The sequence below is a fragment of the Oreochromis niloticus genome, linkage group LG22, assembly GCF_001858045.2.
Source record: "Oreochromis niloticus isolate F11D_XX linkage group LG22, O_niloticus_UMD_NMBU, whole genome shotgun sequence".
Taxonomy (NCBI): domain Eukaryota; kingdom Metazoa; phylum Chordata; class Actinopteri; order Cichliformes; family Cichlidae; genus Oreochromis; species Oreochromis niloticus.
In genome coordinates this window covers 15,308,629-15,327,273 of record NC_031985.2, presented here as the reverse complement: position 1 = coordinate 15,327,273, position 18,645 = coordinate 15,308,629, and the positions used below count along the sequence as shown (strand labels likewise).

The window sequence follows — 18,645 nt, the reverse complement described above, 5'->3', positions numbered from 1 at the left end:
GATCAACATCTTGAGGATATTTAGACTTGTTTGGTCTTTGGCTGTGATGAAAGGCATTCGGATGAGAAAACAGCGGTTTCTCAGTGACAAAAGAGCGTGTGTGTCGTAATCTGCATGTGCGCTCGAACTCGAACCGCCTCCCACGCAAATAGAAAACAGCAGAGAAACGCACAGCTTTAATGCGCACGGACATATCGAGATACACGTCGCATAGATGTAGACACTCTCACGCAGCGTTGTTTAGTTATTCAGCGCGGCTCTGAAGGTCAGGCCTCTCTGAGGATTCTTGTTCTTTTAAAGCACCGCCTGCACAGAAAAGCCATTACATTTACATTTAAGAGTGGTCAAAGTTGACCTCGTTTCTCTGTAAACACCTGCCATTGTCTGCCTGCCGAGCGTCACTGCTGACCTCACTCTCAACGGGTCTTTATCACTTCTGCAGGCGAAGGGCACCAAAAACAACAGAACAACCAAACCCCTCCCAAAAATTCTGGTTTTGCAGTCAAGCTGCAGAAAGCCTCTTATCTACTGTAGTGCTCCAGCTCCTGATAACTTTTATTGTACAAGCAGTGTGACCATGCACTTAGTCCTACAAACAAAAGGAACACTTAAATCAGAACCGATTTGCACAGCGTGCAGACTTGGCTTGTCTGCCAGGTCCTTTAGATAACAGGAGAAAAGCACGTGACCAGTTTTACTGGATGACTCAAGGGACTTTTTGAAAATCTTCAAATTCAGCTGATTATTAGGTGAAACAAACATTTTAATACAAGAAGGAAAACACTTGAACTCAATTTAAAAAGCCTAAAGGAGTATAAAATAAGACTTCAGTCATTTATGTGCAAATATATGTAAATTAAAAATTGTTTTACTATATAAATGTTCATATTATTTAAATTAAGTCCAATATCTGTTTTAATTTTTAGCAGAATCAAAAAAAAGTGAGGACCTAATATATGCTCTTTATTTGAGTTTTTTAAATAAATATTCCAAGACATGCAGGTGTGCTGTAATGTAAAGATTACGAGTCTGTGGTTGGACTCTTGGTGCCTTGACTTAAACTTTATGAGTTAATTTTTATGAGTGTAGAGAAAAATAATGTTAATGACCCCATTTTCATGCTAAGGGAAATCTAAATTGTTAACAAACTGCTCTAAAACCACAGACACAGGCAGATGTAGCATCTGGTTATGACAGGTGGAATACCTTAAACCTGGTTATTATATGTAGACAGGAAAGCAGAGTGTGTGGGAAGGACATGCAGGAAATGCTCAGAGCCTGTTGCATATGGGCCACCTGCTTAACCAGGTGAGCTATAGCAATGCCCTTCCTGGTGCGTTTAGGGTCTCAGTCACTCATTTTGTCAGTTGTGGTCTCTTTTACAATCAAAGACAATAAGCAGAGTTTCTTCTGATGTACTTCTTTGGGATTCAGGAGTTGCTACCCGGTGAGCTTGCAGGAAAATCAACCCCTTGCTAAATTTCATAACAATAAGATGAAACCAATATTAACTTGAACCAGAAACAGCCAGGAACCAAAGCACACCACATCATCTGTCAAGCATGGTGGAGGTAGTGTTATGGCATAGACGTGTATGGCTGCCAGTGGAACTGGGTCACTAGTGTTTATTGATGATGTGACTCCTGATAGAAGCAGCGGGATGAACTCTAAAGTGTACTGAGCTATGCTCTCTGCTCAGCTTCAGCCGAACGCTGCAGAGCTGACCAGACAGCGCTTCACACTGCAAATGGATTACGACCCAAAGCAAACTCCAAAAGCAACCCAAGAGTTTCTCAAGGCAAAGATATTCTTTGCTTTTTAAGTCATTTGACCTCAGAGCGTGTTTTTCAGTTATTAAATACCAAACTGGAGGCAGAGAGACCCACAAACACGCAGCAACTGAAGGTGGCTGCAGTAGACGCCAGGGAGAAAATCTCATAAACACAGCATTTGTGTTTATTCCTATGGGAATGCGAACTGAGATTCTTAAAATTCTTATAGTTCTTTAAATGTTGCTCACACAGCAATTCTAAAATTCATCACACTCCCGCTCACACGGTGGAGCCCCGACAGCGATGGGAACAGCCTGTCCGGCCAAGTGCCGTCTACTTCCCATCTTCCCGAAAATACTCCAGCGGCGGCAACAATTTCTGCTGTCGATCACATGCGAACGGGGTGGAAGAGCCGAGGTGCGTGAGTGACAGCAAAAGATGAAAAAACGCTGGAGAGAAAATGAGAAGAAAGACGAGAAGCGGTACCCTCCCTCTCATTTCATTGTCGTCATTACTGCCATGATGTCCTGCGGGCATAAAGCGAGAAACAAAACAACCCCGTCTCTCTGCTCCGTGCCCCCCCCACTTGTTTTCCCACCAGAAAGACACATAGAGGATACCAGCAAAGAGGCAGAGGAGTAAGACCAGGGATAGGAGACAGGAGGCGAGGAAGTGACAGCGAGACAAACAGCGAATACTGAAAGAGACGAAAAGAGACAAAGAGAGGATGAGAAGCTGATGTTTCCAGGCCCCAGATGGTTTGTAATGTTAGAAGTGAGACATATTAGCCTGGGGCTTCCTGGTTCTCTCCAGGAATGTGAGCTCTTGCAGCAGGAATCTGCCTGCAGCACTTCACCTCCTCTCTAAAGGACAGCAGCAGAGGAGAGAGACGTAGGGAACGTCGGAAGGGAGGACCACCAGTGCATGTAAACCATATCAAGTGCTGCCAGGATCCTCGCACGGCTTAAACCAACAGTCACAAACCAGATTTTGTTGGCCACCGTGAGAAGACGACAGAGGGAGGAAAAGACAGGATGTGGTTGAAGGATAAAATCTGTATTATTCGGTGTTTTTTTCCGCACTGTCGACAAATCCCTCAAACAAACCAAAACCAACAATGCAACCACATGTCTGTGGTACTAGAGCCAAGCTTTCAAATGAAGGCACACATCCTAAAACCCCCCCCCCAAAAAAACACAATACCAAATCCATAATTTAATATTATTAAAGGAAAAACGCAATTTCCTGAAACAGCTGGGCACTGGACTTGTTTGGAACGGCTCGCGTTAATAACTATTCAGCGCTCTGGTGGGTATTTGCAGCAGCAGGAGTGCGGGGTGTGTGGGATTATCGCAGCGGCCATGTTCACTTTAATGCCAAAACATGCCATCCAGTGCATTAGTGTGATTCACTGACGTGTTTATATAATGCCGCCGATAGAAGAATAAATACAAAGCTGAAGAAGGATCAACTTATTTGTTTTATTTTTCTTGGACTTATCTTTTAACTACCAACACTGCAGGAGGAGGTGGAGGCGCTGGGCGAAGCGCTGTGAAAGGGAAAAAAAACTAGTCCTTGTTTTCCAGGGTGTTACGCTCAGTTTGTGGAGCACCTTCCACAGTTTTCATTAAACTGCAATGGAAACTGCACACCGTGCATCCTGTAATTTTCTTCTTTGGGGCTTCAAATTATCTTCACCTTATCAAGTGTTGACCCACGGGCCCTCACATGTAAACACAAAAAGCTGCCAGTAAGCAAAATTTTCTCTCTTTCCCTTTTCTTCAGATGGAAAAGCTTTTCCAGTGAGTTTTGTTAAGCTGATTTGTTCAGCTTTAGGAGGCTTGTGCTTGTCTTGCATGGTGTTTAACAGGAGTTTAATTGCCCACAACAGAATAAGAAGTGGAAAGTTACAGCAGTTTGCTTGGACTCATTTAATAGAGAAATACTGCAGACTCGACAGCCACTCTATTAGGTACAACTGCTCGTTTTGTGCAATCACATGGCAGGAAATTAATTCTCTTGGGCATGTAGGTGTGGTCAAGGTGATCTGCTGAAGTTAAAGCTGAGCATCAGATTGGGGAAAACGTGATTTAATTGACTCTGAATGTGGCATGGTTGTTGGCACTGGATGGGCTGGTCTGTTTCGGAAACTGCTCATCCGCTGGGATTATCCCACAAAAGCATCTCTGGGGTTTACAGAGAACGGCGCTAAAAAGAAAAGAAATTTCCAGTAATCTGTAAGAAACGCCTTGTTGATGTGAGAGGTCAGAGGAAAATGGCCAGACTGCTTCAAGCTGATAAGAAGAAAGCTCAAATAACCACTCACTACAGCCAAGGTATGCAGAAGAGCATCTCCGAACACACAACATGTTGAACCTTCATGTCAGCTAAGAACAGGAACCTGAGGCCACAGTTCACACGGGGTCACCAAAACTGCACAACAGAAGATTTGAACAATGTTTCCTGGTCAGATGAGTCTCCGTTTCTATGACAACCTCAAATGGTGAGATCAGAATTAGACGCAGATAACATTAAAGCCTGGATCCATCCTGGTTATGTAATGGTGTGGGATTTTCTTGGTACATTTTTCGCTGTTTGGTCTCTGCCCATCCTTTGTGTACTATCTTCAGATAGCTGCTTTCAGCAGGATAACTCACCATGTCACAAAGCTCAAAATTACCTCAAACTGGTTTCTTAACCACACCAATCAGTTCAATGCACTCAAATAAGCTCCAAGCCCAGATCAAAGTCTAAAAGATGTGGTGCAACAGGAGATTCACATCATTGACGTGCAACAAATGTCTGAGGAATGTTTGCGGCACCGGCAGGAACTGGGGCAGCTCTGAAGGCAAAAGAAGGTCCACGTTATTAGGCTGTACCTAATAAAGTGGTTCATTTTTTTGAGGGAAAACTTGGATCTGCTAAAACTGCTTTATTTTAAAGATTTCCTTTCTGCGGAAAAACAACATGCCACAATTCATCCTCGCATACGCAAAGACGTGAGAAGACGTAAAAACCACAAAAGGAAGCGAATTTGGCGATTCTTCCAACCACGACTCATGACGTCAATATTTCTACACTTCTGGTAACATCCAGGACAACAAGCAAGAAAAGAAGGTGGGGAGAAAGAGATGCAGAGATAGACAGAAGCAAAAACACGATAAAAGAAAGAGTAATGATAAAAACAGCGGATGTGTGAGTGAGGGAAGGAATGAAGCAGAGATGGGATAAGGGGGGAAAAAAGTGGCAGGGAAAAGGCGAGAGGGATGACGAACGCTCTCTCTCTCGCTCGCGCTCTGTGGGGTGGAGGAACACAGCTTGGCTCACCACGGTAAACACATAAAACGCCACAACCACAACAAACCACAGGCTGCCTGGCGCACGCACATAAACACACACAACAGCAGTGCGCTAAGCCCGTTCTGCTCGCTTTTCACAAGCAACACAGCTACACGCAGAGGCTTCCCACTGTGATTGACAGCTTGGGAGAAACCACTCAGAGCCACGGGGAGAGGTAAACCATAAACCCAGCCTACCGCCGAGTGACTGACACTGATGTGAAAGCCACTTTCCCTGATTGGCAGGTGAAGTTAAGTCCTCGGAGGGAGAAGGGGAAAGGAGGGCTCCGGATGAGTCTGATGTCCAGGAATACAGCCGAGCAACAGATCCCACTTCCCTCTCAAAAAACACCTCAAAGACGCTCTTTGAAAAAGGAACAAGCCAGCTCGGATCTGAGTTTAAATTCAAATGTCAAACTGCGTGTCCACGTTTGACCTTTGACTCGTACAATTAGAGGTCAGAGGGAGGTTAAGGTAAACACAGCAATGCTTTTCACGGGGCAGTACCTTCAGCATAAAAGCCTAATGCGGATGTCATAATAAATGCCACTGAGGCATGCTCTGGGTTACGTCTCGCTGGAGGGTTTACTTAAAAACCCGGAAAAATATGCATTTTATGACACCGACAGTCATAACAGAGGGAAAAATATCTCTAAGCTGACATGCTGAGAAAATTGACGCCCACTGGTAAACATAGCTTTTATGCACATTACCCATCGTCGAAAGCTTTTTCTTGCCGTCTGTGTGGAAACATTTTCAAAGAGAAGATTTCAGAATTAAACAAATTTGTCACTTTTAACGGCGTGTCAATTTAAGGGAACTGAGCTGTTGATTTATTTAACTGATTAAATAGAATTTTTTATATTTTATTTAGACGATTATTCTTCTTTCAAGAGAAATATCAGAGGGAAAGGTTTGTTTCTTTTCATAGTTTCATAGAAGTGTTTTAACAGGCAGTTGTCCCTATTTTCTAATCTACGACAAAAACACCATTTTTAGTTTCAGTCATATACTGTATATAAATGATGGACACATCCAATGAGACACTGCCTTCGAGTTATTTTTTCAAAATTTCGACTTATTAACTTGAAATTTTGAGAAAAGTAGCTCGAAATTTCGAGCTAGCGCTGCCAATCAGCAATCTACGTAATTGACGTCTTTTTCTTGTTACCCAGAAGGATATGGCGCAGAAGAATGTGCACTCAAAACCGGATCATGAGCTACCAATGTATAACAACATGGCGCTTTCGAGAATACGTTTGCTGACAGTAACGCCAATGATTTCATCATTTGTGAAGCCACATTGAAAATACTCAGCAATCTGTGCATTCATGACTGGCTGTAATACTGGTAGCTTAGCTGTAGCATTTGTAGCTGAGGGCTTCAGCTTCTGGGTAACAAGGAAATGATGTCATTCACGTAGATTACTGATTGGCGGCGCTAGCTTGAAACTTTGAGTTTATAAGTTGACATTTCGAGTTGATAAGTCAAAATTTTGAGAAAACAACTCAAAATTTTGAGCTATGGATCCTTTTTTTTTTTTTTTTTTTTAGTGGCAGAAACGGGCTTCCATACATTTCTGATGATGCTTCAGTGAACAGTAGCTGGATCGAATGAAGGGCCAGATGCATCTCTTGGGTCTTGCGTCAGGTCTTTTATAGTTTCTTCTTCTTTTGTTCTCCATTTGTGCACTTTCCTCAAATCTTTTAAGGACACCCTGCATGCTAATGTCTTTTTGGGAATCACCTCACTGGTGCAAAAATACAACTTTTCATGCCTGTCAAAACGGTGTGTGGTATTTTTCAATGGTGCAACTAAAGAAATTGGACAAATAACGTGTTATTGTGACAGGTTACAAGTAACAAAGTGGCTAAAGATACAATTTGAAACAGGCTCTTTGCTAGCTTGTTTGTTATGAGTGGACACAACGCTGGTTTATCCATTGTGCCTTTTTTATGCTTGACTCATATGATTCACAGGTTACTGTTAATGCTTACCAAACAAAGGAAATGGTCAGGAGCAGGGACTGGACTGAAAAAGCAGCAAATGTTCAAAGAAAGACTAGAGGACTATTGCTCAAGAGCACTTTTAAAAATTACAATCACTAAAAACCAGAGATTAAGAACCCAAACTCATCAGGGAAATGTTTACTGAGATCATATATAATCATATATAAAATGAGTGGTTGAGTCATGTCCTCATACATTTGTATCCAATCTGATTCACAGCTGCAACCAGAGGTGTTGCCCCCTGTTGGCTGCTAAAAAGAATACAGATTTACAGACTCAGGCTCCATCTTTTATAAATAGCCTATATTTACAGTCCTAAAAAGTTTTAAATGGATGAACGATGAAGAAAAGTAAATGCTCTAAGTGCATTTATGTTGCAGATTATGGCTGAATTGTTACTCTGCAATGATTTTGTCACTTTCTTTAGCTAATTGGATATTTGGTTCCGATCAAAGTAGAGCTACTCTGCCGGTGCACTTAGCCATTATTACCACCTTATCATTCCAATACACAATATGCATTAGCCTTTCAGGCCTTCTGTTTTCAGTGTATATTATTCTCATTACTGAGCTTTAATTAAAACCACACAAACTGTCCTCTAATGGAATCATTGCGACACAAATCGAAACTCATTAACTCCCCGAAACTCTCACACTGAATAAAATGTCTGAAGATTCAGTAGCTTTACAGAGAATATATGTGTAAGACGAGCTAGGTAATTAGAAATGATCGGGATCACGGCTTTGAGGTAACCGAGAGGCCGAGCGCGCGCGGCTCACCTTATTCTCCCCCTCGATCACGATGACGGGCACTGAGGTGGCGGGCCAGCGGTGCTTTGCAGGGAGAGGCTTGTCACAGTTCCACAGGACGATGATCTGAAAGAGAGAACAAACAAAGGAAGTTTTACTTGTGCACTGAATCTAATTCAGCTCCTCAAACCCAAACAGAATGAACTGGCCTAAGCAGGCGACATTTATGTGCTCCGCAGCCAGCAAATGTCACCTTATTACAAGCTGATTAAACGTTTAAGAGACAAAAGGGCAGCTGAAGTGATAAAATATTTCCAATTATGTCCCCAGCGTGCTTTTTACATTTCGGTCTGTAGTCGATCTCGTTGCATTATCAGGTTGTCCTTCTTAATGCTACATCCCCGTGATGCTCCACCTCCCTTTAGATGATGTTTTCAGATTAAAAAGTCATGTTCCCAGCCACAGTCACATCATGTTTTATATGACCTGCAGGTCAGCCGATTCGCTGCACGACGACGGCGGGCCTCATTAATATTTGATGAAAAATACACACACACACACCCAAATATGACACGATCCTCGCTGACCTTACACACACATTTACACACACAGTTACATCCTTATATCTCAACCCATTCTTCTCATGCATCTTAAATTTGATGTGGAATAATGTGGCGACACAAGCTCACTAAACTCCTCTAGCTGGACGTGGCGTGCCTGTCAAACTTTGGATGTCGCCGTGGAACTGCAGTAAGCCAAACATGGTTATGTTATTCTGGATTTAAAGACTTTGGAAGGTTTTCTCTGCATTTCAAAATTAAAAATAATTAAAAACAGTAAATGAGTTAAGAACAACCTGCTCATCTCTGCTCTAAGCTACAACTGTTGCATAAACTAGATGCAACATATAGCAAGCATTGCTGCCTAAGGCCTCAATCATACCAACCCCCAGGCAACTTCCAGTCACTGAGGACTGATCGGATCATGTGTGGTTACTGGGTGCTGCAGCACAAATCTCCTTGTCATTGCTTTGGTTGCTTGCAGTTGCATTAAAAAATGGCATCTTTTTTGCAAACACTTGCCAACTAACCACAGCGTGGCAGTGAAACTTGTGCTGACGTGTTTAAAAGGCGCAGCTTTTACCTTCAAGGTGGTTTGCGTCACACTTTTTCCAGTTTAACTACGGCTTAGTGAGTAGTTGGCGAGGTGTTTGCAGACAAGTCAGTGTCTTCCAACAAAAGCAAGTAAAGTGGTTGGTGCAGTTAAAGGTTAAGTAGCACATCATCAGTAACATCCAAGGAGAAAATGGAGACCATTATTGTTGGTGTCTTTTGAGGATTAAAAGAAAGTAGCTATTTGGCAAATAGTACAGCCTGCTGTGAGTGCAACGAATGGGCGCAATTCTAGTATTATTATTATTATTATTTTATATATAAAAGCTGATTAGCAGACAGCCATGTTTGTGCAGTGCACCCATACACACTGTAGACGTGGTTTGCATTTGCTGCAACTTGGCTCTCCACCACTCTCATCCCAAAACGCTTCCTCATGCCTCCAAAAATGCTATCATTTAAGCTAAAAGGTTTACACTGAAATCAGCAGTTGGTTTAACAGGAAGCAATTTCCTTGGTAGTCTGCCTTTTTTACTCCGTGTTACAGTGTTTGCACTGAATCTTAGTATTTTGATTGGTTTTTTCGAGATATTTTTGTTTTGGTCTAAGGGTGGCTGTGGTAGCTCAGGAATTGGAGCAGGTCATCTACAAATTGGAAGGTTGGTGGTCCGACCCCCCAGCTGGTGCAGTCTGTATGCCGGAATATCGTTGGGCGAGATACCGAACTCTGTGTTGGCGCGTTCATCTGAGTGTAAATGTTAGATAGAAAGCACTTAGGTGTAAAAAAAAAAAGTGCCTGTATGTGTGTGAATGGGTGAATGAGAATAGAGTGGAAAAGGGCTAGACATATATATATATAAAAATCAGTCCATTTAGCATCTGTCAAACTTCCTGTCAACCTGGGGCAGATGCTTGCTTCTCTTTCCTGTACTCTGAACTCTTGAGACTTTTATTTGCATGCATCATCAAGCATCAGAGACACTGACTTTTTGTCTGTGACTTGCAAGTTTAATCCTTTTTTTTTTTAGATTTTCCCTTTAAGCTGATGAAACCATAGCCTGCAGTGTGTAGTTAATACCCAGCTGGTAAAGAAGAAACTGATAGGGCCCCATCAGCAACATCCAGTCCTGTTGTGCTCAGTTGCTGTGTGCCAGCTAACATCTGCCCTGCTGGAATGTCCTTGAACAAGTGAGCAAATTAATCCATCCCAGTTCCAGTGTGCAGAGCTGCGGCTGACACCGTGCTCAGGCGTCCCTGATGGAGGCAACCCATAAGAATTTCCCTGCAGGGATCAATAAAGTTTCACATTATCCTGACATTAACTGCGTCACACGCAGCGGTTCCCCTCGGGGTCTCTGCACCCTGACTGGACCTGCCAAATTATGCGCTGGTAGCTATTCAGATATCTGAGCTAAGGTGTTTCCATGTGTCTACGGCAGCTGTGTGAGGAGAAAGAAGATGATGTTCAGCTGTTTCATGAATTGCAAAATCATCTCAACATTATCAGCGAACAAAAACACTCATGACGCCAAATCTGGATGGAGAAAATGCCCATCATTGTTAGACAACAACAACAGGTATGCAGTCTGCATGCATGCATGCATGCATGTGCACACACACACACACACAGAGCTGAGCTGTTACAGCCTTCTATTCCTGTTTGATTAGAAAGACAGATGGTGTCTCTGTCAGCTCACCAGCTCCCAAGGGGTGCCGGTGGAGGCTGTGTATCTGTGCATGTGTGCGCCTATATGACTGCAGGAAAAATGGTGAAGGAGCTGTTGTGTGTCTGCAGCGCGAGAGGAAAAAACGCTTCCCACAAGAATGTGCGTGAACACATTCACACATGAGCACACACACACACACAGCGGGAGGCTGTCAGAATGTGCTTCAAAAGCTTTCTTGTGTCCAATTTAGCCTCCTCCACCCTCTCTGTTCTTTCATTCTGTCCCCTCCATTCATTTATTTATATCCTTTTGCTCATCCCCTCATAGCCCAGCAGCCCTGCTCTTCCTCTCCTCTCCTTCTCTCCTTCTCTCCTCACGCTGAGAGTGGAAGAAAACACTCCGGCTGCGTACCTGGCTCTCCACTCTGCATGCACAGCCAGAGGAATGCAAACACAAAAGCACCTCCGTAAAAATAATAGGAGGGGAGCATGTACTCATTCAGCCTGCTGCTATGAGAGGATGCGTCTGTGAAAGTGTGTCGACGATAGGACGTGCAGCTGGGTTTCACCACACTGAGGAAGGGCTGAATATTAAACACCCATTCTTCTCACTAAAACAATGAAATGTTCAGCAGAGGCAGCATTGACTGCTGGGCTCAGCCTTATAATCTTCTTAACACACATAAATATTTTTTATAATCAAGTTCAATTTTTTTACTTTTGCTTTTTTCCAGATGATATCGGTCGACATTTTTAAGTGACTTCGCCAAAATTACATTTCAGTGCCGTTAAAAATAATGCCGCCCCCTCTGAGTTACACAGTCTGGAAATGTAAATCTTAACTTTGCTTATTTGTTGAAGCCACACTGCTGACATAAGACAGCAGGGGCAACATTTAAATATCATTAACCAGCGAGACTCTTAAATCAGTCTCCAACTTTCAAGCTTTTCTAGTGGCACTTCTCTTCTGTCAATGTAGTTGTTATTATAAAAATTATTAATGTTGACTTAGGAGGAGAAGGAGGTTTTTTAAGTCATCGGGTCTGAAGTCAACTGCTTATACCAGTGATCCCTCTGGATTAAAACAAGGCTCGTCAATTAAGATTAATTTTAAGTTAATACAACAAAAGACACCTTTGGGTTTTTCATGTATTCTGAAACTGTGTTTTTTGGCCACCTTGAATGTAAACGTGCCCGTCTCTAAAGCTTTTGGGCTCAGCTTCTGTAATTTAACTGTGCTACAGGCTATAAATAAATACACATGACAATCAACGTTTTTCACAGTGTATGTTTGAGGTGTATTTTTCATTTATAAAAATATTAAAGAAAAATATTTTTAAAAGTCAGTGGGCTAAATGCAAAGCAGAGAAACAAAGTATTGATCTGAAACCAATACTGGCACTTGCATCAGCACTATTGATATTTGCATCGATGTGCACACCTCTAAGAAGAATTCAAAAAGAGAAGAAAAGAAATTAGACAATTATTTTGAAAGTCTTTCAAAGCTTTGTTCCAAAAAGTCTCATCTTTTGAAACTGGTGTGACATCTCCCTCTGTTTTAATGATACATCAGTACAGAAGCTCAGAGATTCAAACTCTGAGCTTCTGTACCGATGTATCATTAAAACAGCTGTAAAAGCTGACATGGCTGTAAACACTCACGTCTTCAACCTGGCTGCAGCGGCACAACGAGTGAGGTTTCAAAAATCAAGGGATGCACGACCGGCGGGCTTGTGCTGACGGATCTGACACATCTTTTGTTTTACGGTGCCGTTTGCCAGGGAGAGAACAGCAAGCTTAATGGCCTCTCTAACCCTGCAGCAGACTGGCAACCTGTCCAGGGTATATCACACCTCTCACCCTATGACAGCTGGGATAGACTCCAGTCTCACCATGACCCTGAATTGGATAAATATAAGAAGATGGATGGACAAGCTAAGAAATCCGGACATTAATAAACTGTTATTTATTTTAGACAAGCTGTTGTGTCCATCAGTGGGGCAGTGATCACAGTAACAGATACGGGCAAAAATGGCCATAAGGCATCAGTGAATAAGGTCAGATGTAGAATCAACATGTTTACATGAAAGAGAGTGATTCATGATGAGCGATATTTCCAGGAGAAAATAACCATGATCCAAGCTACATCATGCCTTAAATACAGCATGCATGCAAGTGGGCTTTATAATTACAAACAAGAAGTGCCTTAAAGATGGAGCAAACAAAAAGATACTATTAACATGCCCTACAATCCTGTACCAACACACATCCATGTACTTCTATCCAAAATGCATTCCTCCTACACAAAATACAAACTCACTTGGTCATACATTCTGCTGGTCGCAGAAACAAACAAAAACACACACACACACACACACACATATATACACCCACACACTCAGGCAAACACAAAAACCAGCCATCAGGGAGCAAATTCCATTTCATTTCCCGCTTTAGTAAGGAGCAAGCAGGGGAATCGATACATGCCATCTCCAGCTGTGCTGAAGGGGGTTTGGCTGCCATGGAGACAGATGTAGCACCGCTACAAACTGCTGCTCTAATTCAATCCACCGGAGTTAACACACAAGCACACGGGGATGGAGGATGAGCTCTGCTGCTGCCCTGGTTGGAAAATACGATCGCAAAATAGCCGTACGAGCGAGCCGCATAACGCGGCACAATTTGGCAGACGCGCGGTGGAGATGAGTGGAGGATTCTTGAGATAATGAGCGAACAATCAAACACACAAACACTCAAATCGTGTACCTGTGCACAGTACTGGGACTTGGCCACGGCCGCCAGGAGCTTGAGTATGGGCTGGGACTGGGACACCAGAGGGGAGACGGCATGGATGACAGCTGTGAACTTCGGGTACGGTCTAATACCTGAAACGCAACAGACAGAAAACAATCATTAATGCATTTTTGAACAAAAACATTAAAAAGAGCAGACTGTCAGCCCATCAATGCAATTTCAGGCTTTTGAAAAGAGCAAAGCCGAGTGAGAACCGAAGCTCTGCATTTCCAAACACCTCACATATTCAGTGAAAGCTGTTCCTTAAAACCAGCATGTCAGCAGTTCAGAGGCACAGATTATATAATTGTCAGCGATGGAAGTTTTTCAAACCCCTCTTAAAATATTCAACATTGTTAATGTGTTTTGAAAATGCCAGATCTTTTGATCACTGAATATTTCATTTTAAAAACTCCTCAGCTGTATCAGCAACCCAATAAACACACGACTGCTAACTGCTGATGTGACTTTAAATTCAGTCTGACTTGATAGAGTAATTGAGGCTGAAAATGAGGAGGAAATAAGATATTGAGCAAGACGGATCATAGAGGACGTCCAAGTTTTCCTAATTTAAATCTAATCTAATCCAAGGCAGCAAAGCATGGCGGGGAGGAGACAGCATTAGATGAGTCTCCTTTCCGCCACTGAGCAACTTTTATGAAGAGGAATATAGTACGCTGTGTTCAAACTTGGTAAACTATCCTTTAGATTTGTAATAAAAAGTAGAGAGACTGCCGACTTTTTTAACACCTAGGGATGTAAAACCGTAACAAGCTCATAAACAGACTTTCATGAAACATTGAAGAAAACCAGGAGCAGGATTATTATCACGCAGCATATTCTATATTTTGAATGTGCATGCTGTTTTCTGCCTCTTAGCACATGATGCTCAGTGGCTTTTATCTCATCCGGCATCAGCACATTACACATTTCTTTGGCTAAAACTTTAAAGCAGTACGCCAGGCAGATTAAAGACTGATTCAGCAATTTGAGGCAGTTTCCTACTTACAATGACCCTCCTTGTCTAAGAAATACTGTATGGATTGTATACTAGATAGAGTCGACACTTTAAACTAAGTACCAATTACGGATTGTTTTAATACAACAGCATCAGGCCTGTGATTCATAATTTGTTTGGCTTTTATTTGCAAAAAACAAATATACATATAGTTGAATGTTATAGAAAAAAAAATGCAACATGACTGCTCCTACAAACTTGTTTGTGTTTTTCTCCTACATAAATCGTATGTGGGACTGAGAGACCGGTTGGAGACCACCTGGCAACCATCAGTATTCTCTGGTCAGCTGTGAGTGGTTGCTGATGGTTGTTGTGGCAGTCGCTGTGAAATCAAGTGCTACTCCCAAGTCAAGCAGGCCTAAAGACTGGTCTGTGAACCCCAACTATGGATGCTTGGCAAAAAATGTGTATTTCCTGACTGGTTGGCAAGTGGTTGCTGGCTGTTGCTAGGTGAAAACCTCATCACGATAGCTTTGGTCAGTAGCAACTTGCCGTGGTAGCTCGTTGTTTGTAAAACCTCACCAACTTCTCGTGTTTGTGAAACTGAACAAGCAAACATTGATTAGTTAGCAATTGTTTGAAGTCGTCTTTCATGCAGGCAATGGGGGCAATCTGCAAGCGACCAAAGGAATCAGGAAGTTATTGATTCAGTATGCTCTCGGCAGACACACACAAGCTGGTCAGGGATGACACATTTTTCACTAGCGACAGTCACCACCCGGTCTCTTGCCTGTGTGACTGAGACCATAAGTTTCACTCCAAACTGTGGTCATCTTTGTCCCACTATAAGTGTTGAGAAGCACTAAAATAAAAAATTTGAAGACATAAAAAGCAAAACTGGCCAAAATTTCACAACAAAACAGCAAAAGTCCAAATAAAAAAACGAATGTTTTGTCGCATAATTTTATCATTACTCCAACAATCATCTTGTGACACTTTAAGGTTTATCCTGTTACCCAGAGTGGAAAGCCAAGCCCCATCAGTCCCACTTTGGTTTGGCTTCTGAGCCTGGCCCTGACCTCAACCCCATCCAAAACATTAGGGTTGACAGCCAGACCAACATCTGTGGCTGACATTAATAATACTGATGAGAACGGATGACAGGAAATCCTTGCAGCCACTTTCCAAAGCCTTCCCAGAAGAGAGAAGCCCATTTTAATTTTACTGCTGATATTTTTATGAATGAGATGCTCAAACATTATTGATGTGTTTCGGTGCGTCTCAATACAGAAGTTTTACCGGACACAAAGTGAGAGATAAAGCAGTGAGCTGGAGAGATAAAAACTATTGACTGTGACTATTTTTTTCTCGACTGAGGTTTCGTGTAACCACGTCAATTCTAACAAAGTATCAGTTTTATATTCACTTTGTTATTTTTACTGTTACAGTTACACTTCTTGCATTCTGGGTGAATTCTGCTGCCCCTCCCTCCCCTGTGTGAGTACACTTGTATACAAATCAACATTAGACTGACGCACAGTGTCATCCGTGTCAAGGAACATCCTGTTAGGATTTTGGAGCGCATGGGAGCACGTTTGGGTTGGCTGAAAATCCCTCTGCCTAGGCAAATACATACGCAAACGGACACAACGGCGATACTATGAAGAACTCAGCCTTAATAAAATTATAATAGGTGAGTTAATGAAAAATAAATAAATATAGTAAATATGCTTTTCTTTCTGCTGTGTCAATTCAGTAAAACAGTAACATGATGACTCAAAAGTACATGTAAATCGTTTTGGTGCTGTAGGCAGGACTCCTGCTGGAAAAAGAAATCTCCACAAAGCCTGTCAGCAGATGGAGGCTTGAAGTGCTCTAAACTATCCCAGTAGATGGCTGCATTGACTTTGGACCTGATAAAACACAGAGGACCAGGTAAGATCATCTGACATCGTCTCTCTGTCTTAACACAAATTAATCGATACTCAACACCAGCATCCACCCAGTCCTTGTGGAGAGCTCCCAAATTCTTAAATGGACTTTTCCCCATGATTGTTGTTACATGTACTAACAGATCAACAGTATTTAGTTTCTTTAACAGTAGTTAAACTCAAAACTAAACATTCTAATAATATTAGATACTGGATTTCTATAAAGACAGTCATTGGAATAAACACGAAAATACAGAGCATATGAAAGTTTACTTTTTTTTTATTTAATTTTTTTTAGTTAAATTATGAAAAAGGAAACTTTTTTATGATATTTTAATTTTTAGAGATGGATGAGTATTTTTGCTCAGGGTATTATTATTATTCTTAAATATGCATGTTATGATCATCCTAAAAAAACAAACTTATTTCTGCTTCTTATTAAAAAGACTATTCTGCTAAAGCAATCAAAACAAACTCTTCTCCTGCTGTGAGTCTGAGTGTTAATATGCTGCATGAAAGAGAGTCTGTGTGTGTCTTGTTATTGGCTCTTGGACAACAAGAAGAAATATCACTTAGAAGCAAACTCACATTCTTTGATTTTACTCATTTACCCGTCAGCGACAAGCCACCTTGTCTCCTAAAAACCCATCCGTGTTTAATTGCTTCCTCTTTGACAAACAAATAAACTTGCCAGTGTTGTAATCCATGCCTGTCACCGCGCCCATCCATTTTAATATCCGCTCCACCTCGGGTGCTACATCGACACATTTTTGCATTCGTACTGTTGCTGCCTGGGCGTCTATGAGTTTATGCGCGTGGGGACGTTTGCAGCGGATGATGATGGAGTGGAGAAGCGAGGGATGGAGCGGCTCCCGGGTCGCGGATTGCGGCGGGGGGGAAAATCGACACTGCTGAACCGTAGCGGGCAGCGGCAGAAGCTGTAGCAATGCTGACTCAAAAACCAATGATGGACGCGGCGGTGTGTCAGCAGCGCTAATACAAACATCCGTCAAAGGCCTGTTCGTCCACTCCACTTGCTGCTATTCACAGCCGTTCGAGGAGGGCAGTAGATCAAGGCTGTTTTTCTAGTGTTCACGCAAAGTCCACAGCTGCAGCTGGACACAAATCTACTGTCTTTATTCAAGAAGTCTGTGACAATTTAATGGCTATGCAGCGTGGGAGAAGCGTAACAGCACTTTACAGTGTGTGTGTGTGTGTGTGTCTGAAAGCTACTGACCCAGTGTGTCGTAGTAGAAGGGGAAGTCTCCCAGGTATCCAGAGTACTGCGGCAGAGCGAACAGGCCCCCAGGGTGACTGTTCCACATCAGGCTACTCCTGGAGGCGTGCTCTAGTACACGGTCCTGAATGATCTGCACACAGGAACAAAACCACACACAGGTTAGATTACAACGTAAAAAATGAAAATAAAGCCTAAATAAAGCCTGTATAAATTAAGACAAGTCTCATATGAGAGATATGAGATGGATCTTTATTTCTACAAATAATTGTATTTTGTGCTGCTGCTGGGACTTTGTAGAGCCCTGCCAATATTAGGCTTTTAAGGCCGATATCAATACCGGTACCAATATTTGGTGAATTAACAATCTGATATATATCCAATTATTTTTCTTTTCAGACACAACAAATAAAAAATAGATTACATTTTAAATGTGTAGCTATTTCTAAGTTCTTACTAAGATAATATGACAATGTGGCTTAAAAATCATCTGGTTTTATTATCATAACAAGTTGCTATTTGCGGCATTTCAAACAAGGTTACCAAAGTTAAAGTAAAAGTCAACTAAACTAAAACTAGATGTGAAAAAAAATATTTTAATTAAATAAAACAAAAATGAAATCTAGACTTCTGAAATAATGAAAGCTAACTGAAATGATTTTGTGACTCAAGTAACCAAAATAAAGATGTAGAGGAATAATGCTAGAAATGTGTCTCTGCCAGTTTGGCAAAAAAAATTGTTATCACAGGTCGTCTTAATCACATTTTGATGTGTTTACTGAAATTTTAGATGTTTACATGACGATGAGTTAACTGCCCTCAAAAAGTATTGCAGTTCTATTGTAATATCAATCTATCTATTCATTAAAATAACAATTAAACCCTGAAACTAATACAAACTAAACTAAAACTAGAAAACCCAATCTGGAAACTAACAAAAACTAAACTGAATTAAAAGCTAGAAATTAAATGAAAATTAAAAACTAATTAGAAAATATATTTTTAAAAACCTAACAACTTTGTCCCACACACGTGCTGCCAGAAAGCAAGTTGCAGAGTGCCTCCGGTGAACATGCTATG

The 18,645-nt window shown here is 41.7% G+C and overlaps 1 protein-coding gene across 1 annotated transcript in view; it reads right to left on the bottom strand.

Annotated features, from left to right (window-relative positions):
- ext1b (exostosin glycosyltransferase 1b) overlaps positions 1 to 18,645 on the bottom strand; it is a 129,303-nt gene that overhangs the window by 12,301 nt on the left and 98,357 nt on the right. Inside the window, exons 5-7 of the mRNA XM_019350800.2 lie at positions 17,566 to 17,698; positions 13,413 to 13,531; positions 7,899 to 7,994 (exon numbers count right to left, since the gene is read on the bottom strand). Coding sequence (XP_019206345.1) covers positions 7,899 to 7,994; positions 13,413 to 13,531; positions 17,566 to 17,698 — 348 coding nt within the window. The remainder of the gene's footprint in view (positions 1 to 7,898; positions 7,995 to 13,412; positions 13,532 to 17,565; positions 17,699 to 18,645) is intronic.